General features: G+C 43.7%; 2 protein-coding genes and 1 long non-coding RNA gene across 4 annotated transcripts in view; 2 read left to right on the top strand and 1 right to left on the bottom strand.

Moving 5' to 3' along the window:
* Positions 1-3,103: 3,103 nt before the first annotated feature.
* On the top strand, positions 3,104-24,499 carry TRAF6 (TNF receptor associated factor 6). The gene is made up of 7 exons (XM_052693316.1): positions 3,104-3,246; positions 9,324-9,649; positions 15,264-15,414; positions 16,027-16,185; positions 16,661-16,732; positions 17,975-18,052; positions 19,971-24,499. Exons 2-7 carry the CDS (start codon positions 9,354-9,356, stop codon positions 20,850-20,852), a joined length of 1,638 nt encoding a protein of 545 aa, XP_052549276.1. The 5' UTR covers positions 3,104-3,246; positions 9,324-9,353; the 3' UTR covers positions 20,853-24,499.
* LOC128085635 (uncharacterized) lies at positions 9,664-11,502 on the top strand. Its single transcript, XR_008209034.1, has 2 exons — positions 9,664-10,107; positions 10,532-11,502. It is a non-coding gene; the product is annotated as an uncharacterized LOC128085635 (long non-coding RNA).
* PRR5L (proline rich 5 like) overlaps positions 19,150-24,547 on the bottom strand; it is a 56,517-nt gene continuing 51,119 nt past the window's right edge. The window contains exons 13-14 of one of the 2 annotated variants that reach the window (XM_052693318.1): positions 23,567-23,871; positions 19,150-19,651 (exon numbers count right to left, since the gene is read on the bottom strand). The gene's annotated coding sequence lies outside the window, so the exon portion shown is untranslated. The remainder of the gene's footprint in view (positions 19,652-23,566; positions 23,872-24,547) is intronic. The other variant, XM_052693319.1, reaches the window with a different exon arrangement.

Raw genomic sequence — 24,547 nt, 5'->3', positions numbered from 1 at the left:
TGCCAAATCAAGTAACGTAATGACAAAGAAAACAAAGTTTGGTTGCAAACTCTGATACCCTTGGTCAGATTCTGACCAAAATCTCAGAGCTGCTGTAGAAACAAGTGCACCTGAGTGTCAGGACAAGGTGGAACAGAAATCACGGTAGTCACTCCCAGGCAAGGCAGGTTAGAGTAAAGTTGTCCTAACTCTGGTGTTTGCTCACCAGCGAGAAGGTGTCATGGCCCAGCCCTAAGCACAGCATTTCTGCTCTCTCTATCTTGCCAGGATTTCCCCACAACCTGCCTGCCTTCACTGTCCCCTCGCTAGCATTTGGAGAGACCTTTTCAAAAAGGTATCAGGTCAGGCTGCAACACCAGATATTAAAGTAACTCTCTGCAGGCTCATACTGGTTTCCTCCCTTATCTTGAAACAGCAGATGCAGCTCGCTGACAATATGCATTGAGGGATCAGAGGCTCTCAGAGAAGCAGTCTAGCAAATCTGTCCCTCTGCTGGAGGGCTCATTCAAAACCTTGCCCAAGCAGCTGCCTACCAGCCCCATTCCCTGTGAGACTGAAGTCTTGTGTGAACAGTGCTGGATGAGAGCAATCTGATCATCAGCTCAGCCAGGTGAGCATATGTAAGCAGTCCCGCACTTTACTTGCAGCATACTCAGGAAAAATCACCTTGAAAAAACGTTTTCTGGAAGGGATACTCAGGTAAATAAGGTTTTAATTGATCTCCAGTTGAAACAGCTTTGAATGTGGTTTATGTGTGTATGAACATAGTTGCTCGGCGGTTTGAGCTGTGCAGTCAGTGCTGGAAAGTATTTTCCCTGTGCAACTGTCACCACCACGTGGAGAAAAAGCATTTATGCACCATTTTATGTTGCAGTATGGTCATGGGTACGTGACTATTGGCCAAGTCTGCCAAAAACCATAAATATTTGGGAACTGCACATTTCATGACAAAAGACATTTCATTTCATTTCAAAGACATTTCATGCACATTTGAGATAAAAGCTCCTATGTTTCTTGTGTGCCTTTCTAATCAAAATGAACTGGACATCAATGCTCTGACTACCTGATATATGACTAAAAATTGTGGGATTTTGTCACAGAAAACTCCATTGAGGGATATCTATTTTATAAATCTATTATACATTTCCTCATTTTACAGATAATGAAAATAACATCTAGTTTTTCAACTTCACTGGGAATAAGGATGCCTCTGAAATTCAGCTAGTTGTCCAGCAAAGGGTCCACCCACAAAGTTGGTTAAATTACTCTTAGTATAACTACTTCTTTCTTGTGGTATGTCAGAGTCCCAGATGAAGATCTGACAAAAAAATGTAACAATCTCATGGCCAAAATTGGCACTCAGAGGGCTGCATTCAGGGCTTCCATAGGTCTTACTGCTTCTTACAACTCCCTGGAAGAAGTTTATAATAAGGTGGGGATTGGCCTTTTCTCCCAGCAATAGGATGAAAGAGAATGGCCTCAAGTTGCACAGAGGTAGGAAGCAGGCTAGGTTGGATATTAGGACATTTTTTTTCTCAGAAAGACTGGTGAGTCATTGGAACAGGCTGCCCACGGAAGTGAGGAAGTCACCATCTCTGGGGATGTTCAAAAAAATGTGTAGATGTGGCACTTAGGGACAGGCTCGAGCAGTGGGCCCAGGTGAACCTCATGTGGTTCAACAAAGCCAAGTGCAAGGTCTTGCACCTGGGTCATAGCAAACCCTGCTATCAGAACACGCTGGAGGATGTGAAAGTGGAGCACAGCCCTCCTGAAAAGATCTTTGAGGCACTGGCAGATGGCAAGCTGGACATGAGCCAGCAACGTGCCCTCGCAGCCCAGAAAAGCAAACATATCCTGGGCTGCACTCTTCTTTTGGAAGCGTGGCCAGCAGTTGAAGTTGGTGATTCTGCCCCTCTACTCTGTGCTGGCAAGGCTTCACCTGGAGTACTGCACCCTGGCATGGAGTCCTCAGTACAGCAGAGATGCAGACCTGTTGGAGTATGAGCAGAGGAGGGCCACAAAAATGATCCAAGGGATGGAACATCTCCCCTGTGAGGATAGGTGGAGAGAGCTAGGGCTGTTCTGCCTGAAGAAAAGAAGGCTCCAGGAAGACCTGATATTGGGTTTTCAGTATCTAAAGAGAGACTGTAAGGAAGAAGAGGACAGACTCCTTAGCAGGGACTGCTATGACAGAACAAGGGGAGGTGTTTTCAAACAAAAAGAAGAGAGATTTAGACTGGATAGGAGAAATATTTTTTACAGTAAGGGTGGTACTGGCACAGATTGCCCAGAGAGGTTGTGGAAGCCCTATCTTTGGAGACACCAAAGGTCAGGATGGATGGGGCTGTGAGCACCTGATCTCTTGTAGGCGTCCCTACTCACTGCAGGCAAGTTGGACTATATGATGTTTAAAGGTCCCTTTCAACACCTACGATTCTATAGTTCAGTGGGCAGTATTGGTGGCAGACTGTTGGACTAGACGATCCCATGATTTTCTCCAGATGCAGCCTCCTGCTTGCACCATCTGGCACTTAGACAGGCACTTTTGGCTGGCAAGGGTAGGAGCTCAGGAGTGTTCCAGGGCCTAGTTCTTCACTGCAGATCTGGGACCCCAGAACAAAGTGCTCTCTGAGTTAGCACACGCAAGCCTTGGGTGCTTGCCAAGGAAGGCACAGATGCATACAGCAAAATTCCCCTTCTCTGGGTTTAGGGAAACGAAGCTGCGTTTACATTCGCGCCGTCCTAGTTTTTCACTTCCTTAGAGCCACCCACTGTCACACGCTACTGGGGAAAAGCCAACATCGCCACTGCCTCAGGTAGCACTGTGTCCTTAACCGAGCCCGGCCACGTCCCCACGTAGCCGAGAGGCTACTGCCGCCGGGCAGGGCTCGAGCCCTTCGCTTGTGCAGCGCGCGTGCCGCGAGGATTTAACCGAAAAGCTCAGATGCTTCCAGGCTGCAGCGCGTTGTTTCCAGGTGGGACGGCTTTCCCTAATCACGTCACGCGCTATCAATCAATGCTTTCTGCACCTGCTCTCCTATCAGCGTTGCTACGGCGTACTTTTATCCCTCCGCAGGCGGCCGAAGCGGAAAGCGGCAGCGCTGCAGGCCTTAGGCGGGCGGATCCACCGGGCCGGCAGGGGGCGCTGCAGCGGCTTTGGGCCCAGGCGGCCGCCGCCCCGGCTCGTCCCGAGGAGAAGGCGGAAGCGGCGCCCGGCGAGGAGCGGAGCGGCCCGCGGGGCTGGCGGTGAGTGGGGGTCGGCGGCCGCGAGGGCGGCGCGGAGAATCGCGGCGGACCGGGACCGACGAGGGCGGCGAACCGCGCGCCGTGGCCGCATCCCGCCGTGGAACGCCGGTAGCGCGGGGGCGCGGTGCTCGGGACCGGCGGGACAGGGTGCGAGGCGGCGTGGGTTTGCCGGACCTCGGCGAAAGTGCGCTCCGTCGCTCGGGCATCGCCAGTGGGAGCCGCGGTGCTGATGGAGGGAGGCTCCGTGGCCGGGGCGCGTCGGGCTGAGCTCCGCCGAAACTGAAAGTGAGCCCCGTGCCGGGACGGCAGGGTGCTGGGCCCGGGCCGCTGGGCCGGCCGGTACGCAGTAGGGCCGCGTTGCGGGTGGTGGCTGCTATGGGCGGGGGGGGGGGGAGCCGTTTGTCTGGCTGTGAAACTGGGACGCTCAGCCAAGGGACCTGGCGTGACAGGGAGCTGGAAGGCTCTGTAAGACTGCCCTGCGGGAAACTTTGCTGTTTCAGAAACTAAGAGCCTTCCTCTTAGAGACTGGCAGATCTGCACGGTTACAGCGAACTTAGGAGCACGAGTAGGAAGTTTCGATTGTGGTCGTACTTCCATCAGCGTAAGCTGATTTACAGCGGTCAGTGTGGGTCTTGTCAGGCTGAGACAGAAATTTCCTCTGTAGGTGAGAGGACAGTGATCTAATTATACCCCTTACACCTAACAGGGCTCACTGGAAGTAGCTCTGTCCTCTGATGAATTCTGCAGGCCGAGGACTGCTGTAGGTAGGGAAACCATGAGCCACCAGCTGTGTTAGCACCTGCAGGTGAACGGCATTGCCTTCCTAAGGGTGAAGGGGCCAGAAAAACACAGCCCCACAGTCTGCTGCTATCAAAAAAGAAGTCCCAGAAGTCTGCTGATCAAAGCAAGCATGTGACTTCTTTCCTGGCAGGTATTGCTCTGGGCATAGCCTTCCAGCTCTTTCAAGCACCTGGAGACCTGCAGAGCGCAGGCAGGGTGTGCAAGTGGTGGTTTGAGGTTTGTAGTGCTTTAGCATTGCAATGCTGCTTTCTGTTTTAAAGGTTTGGTGCTATATTTAAGAAAGCATGCTCAGTAAATACTAGAATACAGAATACTGAGTGAAAAAAATGGCTGAGATAAACAAGCTTTTTCTTCTTATTGAAAATATTCCATGACCTTAATTAGTCAACAAGTGTAACTTTTGCTTCTCTGCAGCACACATTAGCTAAGCAAGCATAAAATGTTTTTAAGTCTGGTCTGTGGAGAACTAGGGGTGCAAGATTCTGAGTATAAGGCACATCAAAAAGAAAAGTGAACGTGAGGTAGAGTGGAAAGGGGAAATGCCTGAGCTGTTTCAGAATGTGTGCTCAGTTCACTGCTTATTTTCCTGGTGTCTCAACTGATTTTACAAATGCTAGCTGCAAGCAGACTGTTAGCAAGCATCAACAGATGTAGATGATAATAAAATACAGTTTGGAGGCACTGCAGAAATGATGCTTGTTCTTAACCATATTTTTCCTGCCTTTTCTTGAAGTGCTTTCTGTCCTAGTGTTTTCTTTGACCCTGCTATGGCAGCATCTCAGCGGAACCCTTGCAGGTTTTTAGAAGGAACCAGAAGTTGTTTTTCACAGTTATGAGTTCTGCATGAATCTCCTGTTGCTTTTTCTTGACTTGCTTTTTGATAGCTTTGGAATGAAAGTGTTTTATAGCTATTAATTAAAATAAGTTTGCGTAACTGTATATGTTTTGCCAGGCTGGAGCCATGGTGTTGATAGTTGTACACCTAACAATGCAAATGCTGCTGAGCATAGTGCTTATCAGTTGTCAGACCATTGATTAATCTGCCTGGGAACTGCAAGTATGGCTTCATAAACAAATCAGCTAAAGTCGCCCCGCAGGTCTAACCCAGAAATCTGTTTGACTCATACATCTGTATGTACAGAACTGTTCTTAACGGGCCAGGTGAAGAAAAAAGCAAAGTTTTGCCTGTGGTTTGTTTGCATGGCACTAAAGGCATTGCGCTCTGCTGGCTTTGTCCCAGCTGGGCTGAAAGCAGCTTCATTAGGTTTACAACTTCAAGTGAGGAAAGGGATTTGAATAGCCCTCTGCACTGATTTCTCTGGCTGCTTGGTAGGAATCCTCTTGGAGAGGTCATGCAAAAATTAATCATTTTCAATATTTACTAATTAATACTCAACATTTTCTGCATCATAACTCGTAAGTTCCTATGTAGCAGGTCCTCTGCGCTTGCCAAATGCATAGGTATCATCTCACTTTTTAGACAAGTAGGGTACAATGCCTAGTCTTATTCCCTCTCATTACCTCAGTGAGTGTAATTTTGCAGGCAGTTGGAAGATATCTCATGTGCCATTTAGCCTTTGATTTAGGAAACCTGAATTAATCCTGTGGCTCTTTGCTGGTGCAGAAAATCTGTAAAAGTCCTGGCTGAACTCCATGGTACTGTGGGACTTCACAAGTCAGACTGCTGAGCTTTATTGCACACAATAATTTAAGGCATGAAAGGCTTCTAGTTCTGTTTTGAAATTGTTTATGTGAATCATAACGTGCACTATGCTTGCAGGAGTTTGCCACTCTGACTTGACTGTTATCACAGATTAACCTTATTGCTTTGTAACACAACAGTGTAAATAGCAATGTGGCACAGGTTGCCCACTGAAGAGCGGTTTCGTTATGATTTAGTTGGAAAAGCAGTGTAGGGATTCCATCGCCCTGCCTGTGTCTGGTTTGCCTTGGTTCTGAGAGTTGGATCATTACAGATGGATTGTTCTGGAGTCCAGCAGCATAAGTAACGATTGGACAGCACAGCATTACTGGTTAGCCTGAAAAGCACCTTCTTGTCTTTTGTCAAACAATACAGTGTTGTTGCAATAGAGGAAAAAGAATACCTCTGGTGGCCCAGGGACTTGTGGTGCCTTGTGTGCAAGCTAAAACCTCCTGTCTGTCTGCTCAGTGAGTGTGATGGGACTTCCCAGCACTGGGGAATGGTGTTTCAGCGCTTGGGTTTTCTCTGCCTGAGAAACTTCATGCTAATCAGGATTGGAATTGCCCTCTGATGTTCTGGTTTAACTTCAAAGTGAAGGCTGTTAGGTTGATTAGCTGGTTGATTACCAGAGTACTTAATGTGTTATGCTACTGATGTCAAAAAGCTGGATGGATTTAAACGGTTTTGGTGTAGATGAGGAAAAAAATATTTTGCATATAGTTACATTTGCTTGAAACTTCTGTGGGACAAAATGTGCAATGAGTAACAGGACATTCATATTACAGCACTTAAGGGCTGTGCAAGAATTATTTTCAGCTGTGAAGAGGTAGTTAGGCTTTGACTGCTGATCTGAGAGAGGGCTGAGCGGGCTTTGATTAGGAAACCTGTGTGCCATGCCTGTAAATGCATGGAGAGGGCAAAATTTCCTCCCAGGTGAAGTTAAATGAGCGGAGTAGAAGGAGGAATCCTATTACACATTTCACAAAAAACATGAGCAAAACTCAAGATCCGACTCTTAATCACCCTATTTAAATTTCCTCCTCTTTACAGATAGGGAAATTTGGACACAAGCCGATGATGAGACTCGCGCTTCTTTGCTCACCCTTTGGTCATACACAGACAGAAATCTCCATGTGGGAGTGCAGTGTATCACTGAACAGGGGGATTTTTGTGAGGCTGGGATGTTGGCTGGTTGCACTGACTCATGCACTAGAATGACTCTGGTGTAGGATTTCTGTTTCCATAGACTCAATGTACATACCTGCTCTGACTGTAGAAACAGACAAGTGAAAAACACCACTTGCACTGCACTTAAATCTACAGCTGTTGAGATTCTGAGTAAGGTGATGTTATCTTTCTTATAAGAACAGTATTTCAAACGGTGTGTTTCCTTCTGGAAGCCGCTGAAGGGAAGAGCAGCTCACTCTGCAATTAACATGACAACTGAATTTGGATGAAGCTGTGACATTTTCCTCCTCACGACTTCCTGAATTCCTTTGTGATGTTGCTGAAGGCACGTGTGTTCCTTTTCCCTTTATCTCGCTAAATATTCCCCTGTGGTATGGAATTATGTGAGTTTTTCCACTCCCATACTGGCCAGTGGATTCTAATCTTGCATACCCACCTTCACACTCCTTTGGCCCAGCTTAATTCCTGTGCCATTTTTCATGAAACGTGGACTCATCGTTCTCTGCCACAGCAGTTAAATACAAATTGTTGGTTTGACAGCAACAGCAGCATTTCTTCCTCCAGGGAAAAGAGAATTACAGACAACAGACTGAAAAAGCTTTTGACAGACCATCTTTCAAAGCAGTGATTCTTCTGTTTCCATTCTGTGGGGCTAAACTACTCATTGCTGGACTGTATTTCAATCAACTGCCCAAAAGTCATTTGGTGTTTAGCTTGTATTTCTGCTGTATTTAGGAGTGCTGTTATGAAGTCTGCTCTGTTAGGTAATGTGTAAGGATAACACATGAGGACAGAGAAAAGGAGTAGAGGAGTGAACTTTACCCCTTGGATGCAGCTCCAGGCAGCTGTGCTGTGGGATGGCTTCTGCATGAAGTAAGCAGTCTGGCTGCTTCAGTCCTGTCCCGGGTGCTGCTTTGAGATTCTGTACCATAATGCAGTTCTGGAACACTGCTTTTAGATGCTGCTTGCACCTCTGCGTGCTTCAATGAAGTGGAAAGTATTGCACAACAAAAGAAGTCACATTTTGATTTGAACTCTAACCTGTATATGGTAATTTTGCCTGTTGCACTGCTGGCTTTCTTCATTGTTCTGGTAGATGTACCTTCATTTTCTTTCCATTTGAATAAACGGAGGGAAAATAGCTCATATACTGTTAACACAGGTAGTACTGAAATAGTTGAGGCTATCACACAGGTGGCCTAAAGCATGTCTGTAATAATGTATGTGTTCACAGGTTTCTAGCTGAGGCTCCTTGTGATCAGCATTTTTGTTGGAGTCTTCAGGTGTTGCGTAGTAAGCGCCCAAACAAAACAGTCTATGTGTCATCCTCCCCTTATCTGTGAACACTGTTTAAATGGCTTGTGATGCTCCAATTCTGCTAAAGGCAAGAAGTTCCGTGCCCTGAGCTCGTGGTTGGGTTAACCCTCACTCTGCATCCTCACCGCCCCTGGATGCAGTAGCAGTGATGCACGCCACCAGTCCTTGCAGCCCAGCTCTGGGCTCATCCTTAAGTTGCCATCCTGAATATGCTGCAGATGAAGTGATAGTCTTGCAGTGAACGCAGGAGGGGAATGTTGTGTGAAAAACAGGCCTCGCTATGCCATGCACTCCTCCTCAGGGAAATGTGATTTTTATCTGATGTTCTTACAGCGTTGTCACTTGTCCTCCCTCCCACCTGTACCGGAAGAGGGATGGGAGAGCATGAAACCTGTTTGAGCACTGCTAGCTGGTAAATAACATTCTGAGCTGCAGAACTATTAGCCTTATCTTCTGTGCAGCTTCTTACTCAATTTCAAGTCCTACTGACAGTTCTGAAGTGCTATCAGTGATGCCGTGCATTTGCATTTCGTTTGCAGCACATCCTCTGCTTGGTGTGGCTGCCCAGACCTACCTTTTATCTGTGGGTATGTACCTAAACTGAGTTGAAACCTATACTGTAAATCTGTATGCAGAAAATATTAAATAACATCTGTCAGCGCAAAGAAAATACGGAGCTGAGATATTGCCACATTCCATTACAGTGCTTTTTGTGGAAATTCTTTGAATGCTTTAAAAGAAAATAGGGCCATGCGGATAGAGGCTTTTCTCAGTAGGTGCAACAAGGAGAGACAATGTTTACAGAAATCAAGTAGGCAGATGAACGAGATTGCAGGGAGGTGTGTATGCGTCAGTTTTTGAAGTGACAGGATGCTGTGCTCTTTCTTATGCATTACAAGATAAGTTATAAAAAGATACATCGTGGAGAAACTGGGATAAAAGTGGTTGTGTGGAGAACCAAGTCTGTAGCACCGCTCCAGTGCTTGTGGCCACAGCTCAAATCTTTTCATGACTGGAAGGGGAGATCTTGGAGTATTTTAAATTAACACATCTTTTTGTCACCTTGCAGGGCGTTCTGTGTGGCACTCGACCAGCTGCTATGAGCTTGCTACACAGTGACAGCAGCTGTGGGGCCCGAGACATGGATGGCGGCTGCTGTGCGGCCATGGCCAGCGCCTGCAGCGGGGGAGCGAAAGAAGACAGCGTGAGCGTCGGCAGTGGGACCGGCAACCCGCCCAGCTCCTTCACGGAGGAGACGCAGGGATACGACGTGGAGTTCGATCCGCCCTTGGAAAGCAAATATGAGTGTCCGATCTGCCTGATGGCCCTTCGGGAAGCAGTGCAGACGCCGTGTGGGCACCGTTTCTGCAAAGGCTGCATTGTCAAATCAATAAGGTAAAGGCAAACCTATGGGAATCATTCTTAAGAAGTCACTTGGCGGAGTAAACGTTAGATAAAAAATAGTAATTTATTTGGAGGATTTGGCTACAGCTACCAAGTCCCCTCTTCAGCCTAGGGTTGTAAACCTTGTCTTCTCACAGAATCACAGAATGGCCAGGGTTGGAAGGGACCTCAAGGATCGTGAATCTTCAACCCTCCTGCCATGTGCAGGGCCACCAACCTCCCCATTTAATACTAGACCAGGCTGCCCAGGGCCCCATCCAGTCTGGCCTTGAACACCTCCAGGGATGGGGCATCCTCAACCTCTCTGGACAGCCTGTGCCAGCACCTCACCACTCTCATAGTAAAGAACTTTCCCCCCGCATCCAACCTAAATCCTCCCTCCCTCAACTTGAAACCATTTTGCCTTATCCCGCTGTTATCTACCCTTTCAAAGAGTTGATTCTCCTCCTGTTTCACAGAGTCACAGAATTGTAGGGGTTGGAAGGGACCTCCAGAGATCATCGAGTCCAACCCCCCTGCCAAAGCAGGTTCCCTACAGCAGGTCGCACAGGTAGGCATCCAGGCAGGTCTTGAACATCTCCAGAGAAGGAGACTCCACAGCCTCCCTGGGCAGCCTGTTCCAGTGCTCCGTCACCTCACTGTAAAGAAGTTCTCACACACATTTGTGCAGAACTTCCTATGCTGCAGTTTCCAGCCGTTTCCCCTTGTCCTGTCTCCACTCACCACTGAAAACAGTCTGGCCTCGCCATTCTGCCCCCCACACCTTAGATATTTATAGACCTGGATCAGGTCCTCTCTCAGTCTTCTTTTCTCAAGGCTGAACAGACCCAGTTCACTCAGCCTTTCTTCATAGGAGAGATGCTCCAGGCCCAGGTTTGTAGGCTCCCTTTTAGGTACTCTCCGTGTGAGTGTTTAGGTAAGTACAAGCAGCTACTGGCAGCATGGTTACTTGGCACAGATGTGGCAATTTGTGCTTTCAGTTCTCCCCTTGCAATCTGCTTCCTTGTTGGGCTGGAGAATGTAATGAGGAAATAGTCTGGAACAAAGAGTTGAGGGAAGAAACTGCTGTATGGAGGGGTGGGAGGAAAAAAAAATAGAGGCAAGAATACGCTGAACTTGTAACAGTGGATGCTTGAAAGGGGAAGAGAAGGCAGAGAGCATGCTGATTGGTAGACTGTACTTCCCTCTGATATGGAGTACAGTCATCACTGTCCTACCTATGCCTCTGAGTATTAAACCTCATTGATAAAAAGTTAGATATTACTATATTTTTGATTCTTGACCTAAGCCAGACTTCTCACTTATGGATCTCTCCCTTAGCTCAAATGTCAAGGTGCTTTAGTAGGAGTCTTAATTGTGCGACCCACATATGGAGTTGGTTAATTTCCCAAATCACTTTGTGTGTCTTTGTGCATAAAATCAGACAGTCTTCTATGTTACTTTAAAATGCATTTTATTTTCCTCATGCAGTTGTTTTTAGCATGCAAAATAGACAATACTTTCTCGTTTAGCTTTCCATACATTTATCCCTAGTTCTATTTTCTTTATCCATAGCTCATCATTTTTAGCTCACTGAATTAATAGCGTGCCAGCAGCAATGTTCTCTGAAGGCATTATTCTGTGGGCTCTCTGTCGTTTCAGCATTGGCTGATATTAATGTGTTTCCTCACAACATCCCTTCTAGATGGAGGAGGAAGGTGTTGGAGCTCAGTAAAAAATGGACCTAATTTTGCATTCCCTACTTATGATGGCAGAAGAGCAGGTTATTCTCTAGAGAGCACGAAACTGTTTGCAGCTCAGCTTTTTAACATTAATTTCATCAGCATTTCTGAGAAAAGGATGTGCAGGTTCATTATTCAAAAAAAAAAAAAATGCAGAGTATTGAAGTTGTTCACTCATGAAAAGTGACTCCCCCATGTGTACTGCAAAGGAGGCTCAGAGATGCTCAGTTCTCTCATAACCTTGCCATGAAGTCACCTTGCTCCCTTGGTCTCTTGCCTCATTTCCTACTTCTGGAGAAAGGAAAAAATAAGTCAGATCTTACCCAACTGCATTACTTAATGTCATTCATGTCAGCCAAGAGCATGGAAGAAAGCAAAAATGAAACTAAACCTGTCAGCTTTACTGTAGGTATCCAGTTTCCTGTGCATAAGCAGGTGGCTTCAATTTCTGGCCTTTACTTCACATGTTCCAACATGAATTATTTCAAGTGGTTGTGATGCATAAATCCATGTGTGCTTGTAAGCATCAAATTAGACTTCCATAGTAATAAAAGCCACTACATCGTGGAATTCCTAATTTGCTTTCTCGGTGCTTTCTGATGTTTGTTTGCTTTGCAGCAGTAGTTTTTATGTTCTTCTTTAACTTGGGAATTGCTGGAAGAATGAAAAGATAAGGAATCTGTAAGCCTTTGAATGGGAGAATGATGCCTACAAGCCCTGAAAGTACATTGGTCAGTACTGAGTGTCAGAAATCTTTATTCACCAGTCATTTCAAAGATAATCAAAATGGGTCTCTTCTTCCAGTCTTTCAGATCTTTTGTAGTGATCTTGTTTCCTAATCTTCCTGTTGCAGAGCTATGTAGATGGTCATTGGTAGAATTTACCATTGTTTAGTGAGGAACTGCAGTAAGCTTGTTCAGAACAGAGCGTCTCGTTAAGGTAGAGAAACTCCTTTCTTAAATCTCAGGCTTGGAAAATGGTTTCTCTTCTGTTAATTAACAGAGTATTTGTTCTGCTCAAAGGTTTGAATCTATAAATAATAACTAGGAGTTCTTCCTTTTTATATCCTCTTTTTTCCCCTTTGAACTCAATTTCTGGAATTGGCAATTACAGTGAATGCTGAACAAGGGTGGCAAGTATTCCTTGTCTTGGAGACTGTAGATCATCACTGTGGTATTTCAGATGTTTCAATAACAGTGACTGATTTCCCTCATTCCCCACCAGCATCCATCTTTGAGATTCAGCAAGCACTTGTGAAAGCAGAGCTGGGAACTTGAAGGGCCAGACCATTCTGGGTTGCTGAATTAGGATGCGTGGATTGAGCTGTTGATTTGGACTGTCATTGTATCCACAGTCCATCACTGATCTGGAATTTGTAGTGTCTACAGTACAATATTGATGAATGTCATTGAGAAGTTTGTACAGAACTAAAATGGGAATGGAAAGTGATTTTTATGCTAAGTGCTATTTTTTTCCTATTAAGTGATCATTTATCATTTATTTATTTATCATTTATTTGGTTTATTTGGAAAAAATGCTTCTATTTCATCCTGTCTTGCCTTCTGTAGAGCCTGAGTGAGCACTGAGGATTAAGTGATACAAGGTGGATGGATGGTTGTTGGACAGGAAGTTGTTGAGATGCTTCTTGTGACTTAGACAACAGTTATAGTTGCCCATGCTGAAGAAACTACCTGCAGCTAGAAAGATTTTTATCAAAAGAATAAGGGGGGTAGGGGGAAGCTTTTAAGCACTGAAGTTTTAGATCCTGTAATGGGAAGGGCATGGTTACACCATATGGATTTGATCACAGTGTTTGCTTCCCAACGAACCTCGGCAGCCTGAAGTGCCTTAAAGCAGCGAGAGTCACGATAGTGAAGAAGCTTATCTGCTTTAGTAACTACAAATAATAGTTTACAAATATTGCTGCCTGCAAAGTAGTTGATGAGAAATTTTAGGAGAACTGAGTTCAGATGCAATAGCTAATTAAACTTCATGCTACTCTGCTCCTTTGTCTTATGCCAAAGCAACACTTATAGTGGAAGCTTCTTTATCAGGTCACTGAATTATGAGTTGAGAAGGAGCAGCAGTGAAAGCTTTGGATGCTAGCAGTTCGTTAAATGACACACGTGCCTCCAATTAAAGCATATGCAGACTGTTTTGTTTCTAAGCTAAACCTATTAGTTGTTAATCACAAAGCAGATATTTCTTCAAAATAAGTTATTTCTGCCTTTTCATAGAAAATGCCATTCGTTCTTGCTCTTAAACTGCTTGTTATTTAAGCAGGAGGTCTGGTAATCATTATTTGTAATGAATATGTTCTTATCTTTGTGTGTAGAAGTCAAGCTGCTGCCTTACCGGCAGGCCTACCAAGCCACCACTGCAGTAAGTGAGAGGTATTTGTGACCAAGCTGTACCTGTCAAGAAGTGACTGCCTGTAGATCATGTGTAATCTGGGGGAACGCTTTTGGTTTGTGATGAAATCAGCACGTTGCTCAGGGAGCTGTGAAATGAAGAGGCTTGCTAGGTGTCGTCTTTTTTCCGTTGGCTTACAATCATGACTGTCAGACTTGTTGTGAGCCAAACCTAGGAAAGGAAGTTCATTGTCATTTTCTAAACTCTGATTGTTACCCCCACTTCCTCTGGCAGCATTACTGATGGAGTGCTGACCAATTATTTCCTTTTCCAGCGAAGACCACAAATTCCCTCCTGTCCTCCACAGCACACTGGGTTCTACTTCCCCCTCGCACTTGCAAGCAATAATAATGAATGGCCTTTGATCTTTGCACAGCAAGCGTGCTCTCACATTTTTCCCACCCCATGGGTTTTTCCACATTATTGCTATTTCCAGTTGAGGAAAAAGATAAAATCACAAAATATCCCAAGCTGGAAGGGTCTCACAATGGTCACTGAGTCCAACTCCTGGCTTTGCACAGGACCACCCATAATACAAACCCTGCGTCGTCCAAACACGCGTTGAACTGTGGCAGCTTGGGGCTGTGACCGCAGCCTCGGGGAGCCTGTTCCAGTGCCTGATCACCCTCTGATGAAGAACCTTTTGCTAATACCCAACCTGACCCTCCCTGGATGCATCTCCATGCACGCAGACAGAGCCTTGTGAAGTGTTAACAGGCTGTGAGTTTCCTTGTGCAAGTTGCATGCACCAGTGCTCCACCATTGGACTCCAGAGTTCCACCAGTTAGCAATGACTGGTTGTAATGACTTCAGTTACAATAACCAATTCCAAATCCAGCACTGTTTTCATAGTTCTTAGTAAATTCTGTGTCAGGAGTTCTTTACCCATGTTGCTGTATAAATACATAAATTGAAGGATGACCAACTTATGAAGTGATTGTACAAAAAAAAAACTCAGAGAAATAGCTCTTCAGAAAGTTCTGTGAAATAAGTTAATCCAGAAAAGATTGCTTTCTGTCTCAGGAATGGTCTCCTTGGCTGCTCATAAAGTGAGAAAGGAGGGAGAAATGCCTAAGAATCTTTAAAGGACTGTTTTGGAAAAGTATGTGAAATATTCTTTTGTGTTTCAGCTGTGTGAAGTCCTTATAGAAACAAGGCCATAAGTTCTTGTGTTCTCTACATCCTCCACAAGCTTATTTCCAGGGTATCTATCATGTCATTTGGGCAATTAAAAGCTACTGAGTTAGAACAGCTCTGCAATCTCAATAGTACTACCTCAGATGAAACTTTATGCTGTCAGTTTTTCTAACTGATATTGCATCCTTTCTGGTAATTGTCACATAAATGCCTTTGTTTTCCAGTACTTTATTCATTGTGTCATTACCTGGCTGCTAATGTCTTGGTAGTGTAAAAATATTTTAAATTAAGGGCAAAAGAAACTCAAAATCTTTTTTGTCTTTCTGTCATTGTAGAGATGCGGGTCACAAATGTCCAGTAGACAACGAAATTCTACTTGAAAATCAACTTTTTCCAGACAACTTTGCAAAACGGGAAATCCTTTCATTAACGGTTAAGTGTCCCAACAAGGGCTGCTGCATGAAGATGGAGCTGAGACATTTAGAGGTGAGAATGAGATCTGACAATACAGAACCTTGTTTTTTGTGGATGAGGAAAAATTCAGACTTAAGGGGTCATACCTGTTCATACAGATTCCATTCATTCAAGCCTACAACTGTTTTTTTTTGGTTTTGTTCTGAGGAGCACATAGTTGTAATTAGGTGGTTCTCAAACAAAAAAAAAAAAAACAAACCCTGGAGTATGTGACACTGTAGTAATGCAGCTCACTTCTTGAGGTCATTCCTGTTTGTCTTTCCATCAGCTTCACCCATACTTCATACAGGTTCCTTGAAGTCAGTGTAACATTTCCTTCAAAGCAGTAGATATTAGTTGAAATAATTGTTTTGGAAAATAACACCCAAGTTGTAAGGGGAAAAAAAAAACCAAGCTGAATTTTAGCAGTGAGCATTCTTGAAGCTTTGAATGTGTGAAGTCCTGATCTTGGCCATAGAACATCGACATGCCATTAGTGAAGTGAGTGTAAGTGTAAATAAGGGTTTTCTTGGAAGGAAAGAAGGAAGGGTTATTGCTTGTTCCTCCTGTGCTGTGCCTTATCTGAAAAGCAAGCAATAAATTAGCACTTGTTTTCAGTATCAAATCTCTTTTGTCTTTGTTCAGGAGCACCAGTTGCATTGTGATTTCACGGCTGTGGAATGTCCACAGTGCCAAGGAGCCTTTCAGAAGAACCACCTGAAAGAGCACATGACACAGGAGTGTCCCCGGCGACAAGTGTGCTGTCCAAACTGTGCCACATCTATGGCTTATGAAGATAAGGAGGTACTTGGCAGGAGTCTTTCAGCCTCCATTCATATGGGTTTGCTCATGAATGTGACATCGTGGTCTTGTAGAAAGAAAGAAAGCTTTCAATGGAAGAGCTGTTTGAACTGCACAGGGTAGAAGCTCTGAACACCAGGGCACTTATCTGGGAACCCTGTGGTGTGAAAAGATGCGTCTCACAGTGGTTGCTTTTTGGCCTTGGCATGAGAGGGGGCAGTACCTACTGGCAAAGTAATATACAAAGCAATATCCTACACTTACAGTTTGTATGCCTGGCAGAAAGGATCAAGAAGTGCATCTTCTGGGGATACCTACATGAGAATAGGATCACTTCAGAGTTCTCTCCTAGCTCTTCTTTTTAAACTTTATTTCACAGTTGCATTCAGCTTTAAAATATCTCATCAGAAGTGATTAGCATTCTTTGGAATTGCATAATGTTATTAATTTGTTTTCCTCTATCGCTGTTTGTTAACAGCTTCATGACCAAACCTGCCCTCTTGCCAATGTATTCTGTGAATATTGCAACACAATGCTCATCAGGCAGCAGGTAAGAAACGGCCTTTTTTTGTGCGTGCTTAATCTGGGCCTTGTGTTTTGTACTTCAAATGCTGCTTTAATCATAGAATGGCTTGGATTTCTAGGACCTCCTAGATCTAGTTGATGATGATCTAGTTCCAGCACTCCGCCCTGGGCAGACTTGCCAACCACTGCATCAAGCACTGAGGCTGGCTGCCCAGGGTTCCATGCAGCCAGGCCTCGAACACAGCCAGGGATGGGGCAGCTGCTGTTTCCATGGGCAGCTGTGCCAGCATGGTTGTGTGATCGAAGGGTTTCATGCACACTTAATGAAATAGATCTCTGAGGAGGATGAGCTTACTCCCCAAGGCTACCTCTGCTTGAAGTGTTCGCTGCAGAGTGTAAGCAAACATATAAAAGTAAATACAAGCATATTTGTCCTTAAGATAGCTGTGCTGCAGCCATTTCTTTACAGAACAGCTTTTGTATTTTTCACAATCTCAAATTAAATCTGAAGAAATGGTTTCTCTCCTAGCTGTTAAATCTCTCCTCATCTCTCTGAAGAAGTTGCATCCACTGCAGGTGTAATACTGATTTAAATGCTGCTAAGAAGCAAACATAACTTCAGGTTATATAGTTTTGCAGTTTGTTATTTAACAGAGAATGAGAAAACAGATTAGTGAATGACCTATACTGGGCTTATAAACAAGTCTTTTGCCTGAGAAACCTGAAATTATCCTTAGTTCTGGTTAGGGCTGGCAAGGCCTCAGCTGAAGCTGTCCGGCTTTTGGGGTGAAGATGGACAGGGAGAATTTGGAGTGACGACATAATTGGGTCTGTAAAATATGGACTGTAAGAAAGATTGAAGTAATGTGGTCTTATTGAGAAGATAATAAGGAAGAGCGACACAACTATTTCTAAGTACGTGTAAATAGTGCTTCAGAAGAGAAAGAAGTAGCCTGATCTAGCTTGAGTATAGGCTAGAAACAAAAGGCTCACGGTCAAGAGAGGAACTCTAATGCTTTCTGATGCATAATCTAGATACTGCATCAATGAAGTAGTGATTGAAGTACGTGTAAGGAAGATGTTAAATTTTTATTATTAGCTGCACACTCTTGTTTAAAGTTTCCCTATTTCTCAAATGAATGATACAAAAATAAATTGATTTTTACTTCAGGTACATATACTGAAATAGGGCAAGCTGGACTGTGATGATGTTTTAAAGAGAATACTCTTAATGGGGAGAACTCATTTCAAATCTGATTTGTTTTAGATGCCCAACCATTACGATAATGATTGTCCTACTGCCCCAGTACCATGCTTTTACAGTGCCTTTGGGTGTCCTGAAAAGGTAAGCCTTGTCAGAAGCGTGAGCTGCAGGTGTTTTGCATGGCTCTTTGTCTGTTCCTACCGTCTCATCTACCAACCCAGTGATTGGTGGAGTTGGTCATTTGGAGGCATTCTAATTCCAGAACGTGGCATGTTGATCCAGTGCTTTTCAAAAGTCCTAAGTTTAGAGAACTTGAATGTGTACTTGATGGATGTGCATTATTCCATGAGTGCAATCTCAACTTTATACCGAGGAAGTAACTTCTAACATTTCTTACAAAGTTCTGACCAAATACAGTTATAACTTTTTAGGTTTGGTAAAGATGACTTGAGAATGCTTTAAATATGATTGAATTCCGAAGCTACTTAATCTTGTGTCAGTGGTTTATGGACTGGTTCTGCCTGGTTCTGTGACTAGCAGGGTGTGGGGACCCACAGACTCATGCCCTGGAAAAGGGAAGTCATAGAAAGACTTGAGTTGGAAGGGACCTCAAGGATCATGAATCTCCAACACCCAGCCAATTGGCAGGGCTGCCAAACTTCAGATTTAATACTAGACCAGGCTGCCCAGGGCCCCATCCAACCTGGCCCTCAATACCTCCATGGGCAGGGGCATCCACAACCTCTCTGGGCAGCCTGTTCCAGCACCTCACTGCTCTCATAGTAAAGAACTTCCTCCTGACATCCGACTTAAATCCTCCCTCCTTCAACTTAAAACCGTTTCCCCTTGTCCTGCTGTTATTTACTCTTTCAAAGAGTTGACTCCTCTCCTGTTTGTAGGCTGCCTTTAGGTACTGGAGGGCTGCAGTGAGGTCACCCTGCAGCCTTTCTGCTCCAGACTGAACAAGCCCAGCTCCTTCAGCCTGTCTTCAGAGAAGAGGTGCTTTAGCCCTCTCATCATTTTTATGGTTCTTCTCTGGACCCTCCCCAACAGTTCCCTGTCTGTGTCGTACTGGGAGTCCCAGAGCATGAGGTAGTACTCCAGATGGGGCCTCATGAGGGCAGAGTAGAGAGGGGCAATCACCTCCCTGTTCCTGCTGGCCATAAAAAAAAAAAAAAAAAAGGTAAAAGGGCCAAGGGTAGGGAGATGGGCCTAGAAACAAAACAGCAGCAACAATCTGAGGAGAAACAAACTAATTTACTAAATAAGGTATTGAAATGCAAGGTAACATAGTATAATACAATATAATTAGAATCAACCCTAATAAATAGAATGAGAATGTCTCAAGACTTTATTCTGATGTTGAGCTGAGATGTCTAGCCAGGCTGAGCAGAAGGCAAAAAGGGGTCATCTTGTGATATGCCAACAGTCCTATCTTCTGAACAGGAAACAGAACAGCACAAAGACCTTTGGGGGATGTAGTATGTAGTTGTTCTTCTCTTCTGAGAACCAGGTACCAGGAGTGATCCATGATCCACAGAACTGGAGCATTAACTCTTCAATTCCCAGTGCACTACATGGCATTATGATGTGGAATACCAATAATAAAAACCATAAAACTCTGGCTGGATATTCTTATTTCTAGTTGTGCAATAACTCTGAAAATCAACTTTCTCATCCTCATGCCATCAGTTCTCATAGGTCTTTATCTTCTGGTACCGGAGAGCCATTTCTGCAAGTCTACAAAGGAAATGCAATGCTGATTTAGCACATAAATACTTACTTGTTGCTGATGCTTTTTCACCAGGTGTATATTTTGTCAAACAGCTCTTGTCCACTGACATTTGAATGTATTTTCACATTTATCATATCTGATTTTTGAATTTGAAGCCCTTCATTGGTATTCACATCACCTTTACAGCTTTGTCACATTGTTTGTCTTTGACTTGCATTCTGGTTTTTTTCACATAACGGGACTTGTTTGATTTTTATTTATTTGTACTTTAGAACCACATTTAGGATGTGATGGATTCTTAACGCTACATCTCTTAAATCCTAGATGCAGAGGAACGAACTGGCACGACACATGCAAGAATTCACTCAGGTTCACATGAGAATGATGGCTCAGAGCATTCAAAATATCAGTGTTACTGCTACAAACCCCGTACCCTTTATCAACGGCCTACCGTTTGAGCCTGCCCTCTTCTCCCATGTGTCACATGCACCATATAATTGTAATCCAGAAGTTGAAAACTTTAAAGAAACTATTCAGCAATTGGAAGGTCGTCTAGTGAGACAAGATCACCAAATCAGAGAACTCATTGCCAAGATGGAGACGCAGAACACTCACATGGCAGAACTCAAACGTACCATCCGAAATTTGGAGGGGAAGATTACTGAAATGGAGGCACAACAATGTAATGGTATTTACATCTGGAAGATCGAGAACTTCAGTGGACTTCAGAAAGCCCAGGAAGAAGAGAGGCCTGTTGTGATGCACAGTCCCGGCTTCTACACTGGAAAACCTGGCTACAAGCTGTGTTTGCGCCTGCATATCCAGTTACCAAATGCTCAGCGGTGTGCTAATTTTATATCTCTGTTTGTCCACACGATGCAAGGGGAATATGACAGCCATCTGCCTTGGCCTTTCCAAGGCACTATTCGACTTTCTATTTTGGATCAATCGGAAGGCCCCGAGAGGCAGAATCATGAAGAAGTAATGGAAGCCAAGCCAGAGTTACTCGCCTTCCAGAGACCAACGATTCATCGCAATCCAAAAGGTTTTGGTTACGTGACTTTCATGCACCTGCAAACTTTGAAGCAAAGAACCTTTGTGAAGGATGATACCCTTCTGGTGCGCTGTGAAGTTCTAACACGTCTAGATTTGAACAGCCTTCGCAGGGAAGGATTTCAAGCTCGCAGTACTGATGGAGCTGCGTAACCAAGTCTTAACTAGAGGGATGGAGGCCTGGTCGTACTCTTCCACCACAGATACACGCGTGCTCCACTATCCATATAGGCTGAATAAGATCGTAAATGCTGCCGCGGTTGATCTTCACTTGAACAGCTCTATGAGGTCGTGTTTGAATACTAGCAATTGTTCTCTATTAAGCTGTAAGCTACTTCTGTAGCAAGCTAACTGAAAGTGTGGTTAATCAAAATTTAACTGCCTACAAGAAAAACTTACTGAAGTACCTACACATTTCTGTTTGGCAAAGTGTGAGTAAGTCATATCAGAAAAGACCTATAAATCTTTGCAGCTCAGCGCCTTGGAGTAGGTACTGCAGCAGGGAAATCATAGGTAGGTAAATTAATAAAAATGAGGGTTAGGCTTTTTTTCATGGAGCTTGGGAAAGCTTTGCCTTGGGTGAGATGGTTTCTATGTTGACTTACCTAGAATTTTTAATTGACTACGTTTCTCTTGAAATCTGAAGTCAGGTTAAAGCTTTGCTGACACAACTTAATGCGAGATGCTTCGACCCTTCTTTGCTGCAGTAAGAAATTGTGTGTCAATATCAAGTTGATAGTAGAATTTCTGAAAGGTAGGTGGTAGTGTTGCGAGGAAGGTTAAAGGAGCCGAGCTCTTAGAAATATTTCTAAGATGGTCCGAAGGTGCTACTCCCCACTGCTCTTTATTTTGACCCTAACTTTTGTATGCAAGTGCGTGTGGTGTGTGTTCCAGGCCCAGAATCACAATTGCTGTTACTAGAGGTAAGTGTAGCATTAGACTGAAAGGTGTTTTTGGGCGGTGGGTAGAGACATGAGCAAAGGTGTACAGTGACTAGACAGGGTTGCAGAATTTTATTGTCGAAACCTAAATTATAGCAGTGTTGAACTTGGGAATCTGCATCTGAGTCATCCCTTCCCTTGATGTTCTGGGTGATAGGAGCTATATTAATCTCCTCTTCATACTCAGTGGACAGCTGGCCATGTCAGCGTACAGCTGTTGTGGCCATTTCCTGTCCCATTAGACAATAGGACCTTGGGCCTCCTTAACACTTCAGGAGGAAAGAAAAGCCTGCTAATTAGTGTGAGGGAAAAATTGCAGTCCTGTTTGTTCTCAGGAAAAAAAGCCTGTCTTCCTTAACAGCTCTTTAACCAAACACTAAGTTCACTAGTTCAAGGATTCATGAGCTTCCTCATGTTGCATGTGTTGTTGTTTTCTCTACTTATTCCATATAAATAAGTTTTGACCAGTCAAAGCAGAGTAGATAAGTTCACTGGTGCTAACGATTTACCATAGTACTGATAAAGCATGGATCTTTTCCTTCAAAAATAGCAAAGAGAAGGCTTGTTCACTCCCTAACTGAAGTGTGCAGCCTAAGGCAGAGTAAAGTAGCCCTGCAGGAGCATCTCTTTTCCATTATTTCTGCAAACCAGTGAAACAGTGTGAGGATTTGGGATGCCGCAACTTAGAAGACACTGAAAAGCAGCCCAAATAAGCAGTCCCTTCAAAACAACCTCATGGGGATCATCAGTGGGGAAAATGTATTTAAGTGCATATACTTAATATGCACAAGACTAAGGAACAAGTACTACAGTACATTGATATGGGAGATTTCTCCATGTACTTGTAGGAGCTTAGAAGTTGCAGGCCTCTACCTTTACTGGTTTGTTCAGCTGGATGCAATGAACCAATTTATTTTGCAGATAGAGCCTGGTAACTGCAGAGAGATTGTTAAGCATTGTTGCTACTGAATACTGAACTTCTGGCTAATTGTGACAGTCACAAGTGACTTATTAGTGTATTTGGTGTGTTTGGAGGGCTAGTGAGCTTATATTACTCAATAACAGGAAAAAAATCCTTGCTTTACATCTGTCTTTTTAAACCTCTTAAGTCAATTTTGTATTGCACAGTCTCATCCCATTAACTGGATTGTTCCACTGTGCCTCCAGTTAAAGCAGTGTTGGTAACTCAGCCATTCTCACTGAAAAGCTTTTAATATGTGTAACAGTACTCAGATCTGCGATAGCCAGAAGGCAGTTCTTTGCACTGCACAGCAGTTCTGCAGTCTTTCTCAGGCTGTTAGTTAGCCATCTTTTTCCAACATACTCAAACATTACCATTCTCCTTTTTCTGGGTGGGTCAGGGGAGAAAGGCAGAAGAAGGACTGCTCATTTGTAGCAAGAAGCAGCTCTCGATTCCCTACTCAACCCTGGTGATGTTAACAAAAGGGCCCTGTCTGTACTCTAACAGTTTATAACAAAGACCCACTAAGTGCATTAATAATTTGCATTTGAAGCTTTGTGTTAAGAATTCTCACCTACAACAAACTGAATTCTTGCTTTGAGCCTTTTCTGCTACATTTGATAGAGTTATGCCTCTAGTTGAAACTCAGTTTGGTGGCAGGTTGAGAAGTTCAAATGATTCAGGCTAACATCGTACAATAGCACAACCCAGCAGCGAATAGAATATAATAGAAAGCATGTATTGACCATGTAAGTAGGAACGCTCAACTCACTGCTGTTCTACTCCTTTCTGCTGTGATATTATCTAGTAGAACTCTGAGTGATGCCGTTACTGTAATGCCAGAGTTTTACATAAGAAGCTTTGACAGCTAATGTGCTAAATATTAATTTCTCCTGCCCTGAAACATAAATGTTAATGAAACATTAATTTGTGTATTTGTTCCAGTTCCCTTATTCTTTCCCCACCTTTAACTGCAGTTCCAGTGCTTTCTCTTCCAAATAAGAGCAGCATCTTCAGCCAATGGAAAAACTTAGGAATCTGGATTGGTCCCATCTCTCATGACTATTACCCTTTATTCAAACTTTCCTGAGGTTAGTACTAAGGTGCTCAGTTTCCATATGAAAATATTCTTAATTAAATGACCTCTTTTTTTTTTTTTTTTTTTTCCAGCCTTACAAATGTGATCATCTGTTTTGAAAAATCATTATGCCAGGGTGGGTTGAGAACTCCTTAAAGGAAGGGGAATAGTGTGCAGCCTTGAGAGTTGTACCTGAAACAAACACAAAAATAGGAGTGTTAAGTCAGCTTCCTGTATAATTTCTTCAGGAATGAGGTTCTCCACTTCTGTCGCTCCAGACGCTTTGCAGCATTATTAGATCTCAAGGTGTTTTAGTAAGTGGCTTAGCTTATTTATCTTCTGAATCTCTGTCATCTTGAACGTGTTTCAAGTCAGACTCTTAGTTTATGTATTTGCAAAGCTGCTATGGCACATTTTCCAATTATAATATATTGCAAATGTGTTCTCTTTTGTCTCTGAATGTCTTCCCCTGCAGGGCAGGGAAAAATTTACTGAAAATGTTGGTATGTGATCTATATTAAGTGGTCTCATGGCATGCCTGGTTGCGTTTGCGAGCGAGGGCTTGAACTCGCTAATGAAAGAAATCAGGGTGGCCTTTCTGCTCTTGTCTGGAGAGAGACTCTCATCATCAAGTACCTTAATGATAGATGCAAGAGATTATTCTGGGGTCAGTGTTAAAGGTTTGTATTGGTTTCCATTTGAACAGAATTTAAGGTACTCTTGTTCCTTTTTAAAATATCAATAGATTAATATATTTTGTAATTAATACACAGCTATATTTCTGACTGGATTTTTTAAAAAATAAAGTAATTAAACCATGCATTGTGTGTTACACCTTTATTCAAAGGGAGAGCTGTTTAAAACATTG

The sequence above is a fragment of the Tympanuchus pallidicinctus genome, unplaced genomic scaffold (assembly GCF_026119805.1).
Source record: "Tympanuchus pallidicinctus isolate F22 unplaced genomic scaffold, pur_lepc_1.0 scaffold3, whole genome shotgun sequence".
Classification (NCBI taxonomy): domain Eukaryota; kingdom Metazoa; phylum Chordata; class Aves; order Galliformes; family Phasianidae; genus Tympanuchus; species Tympanuchus pallidicinctus.
This window is presented reverse-complemented; position numbering and strand designations above follow the sequence as displayed.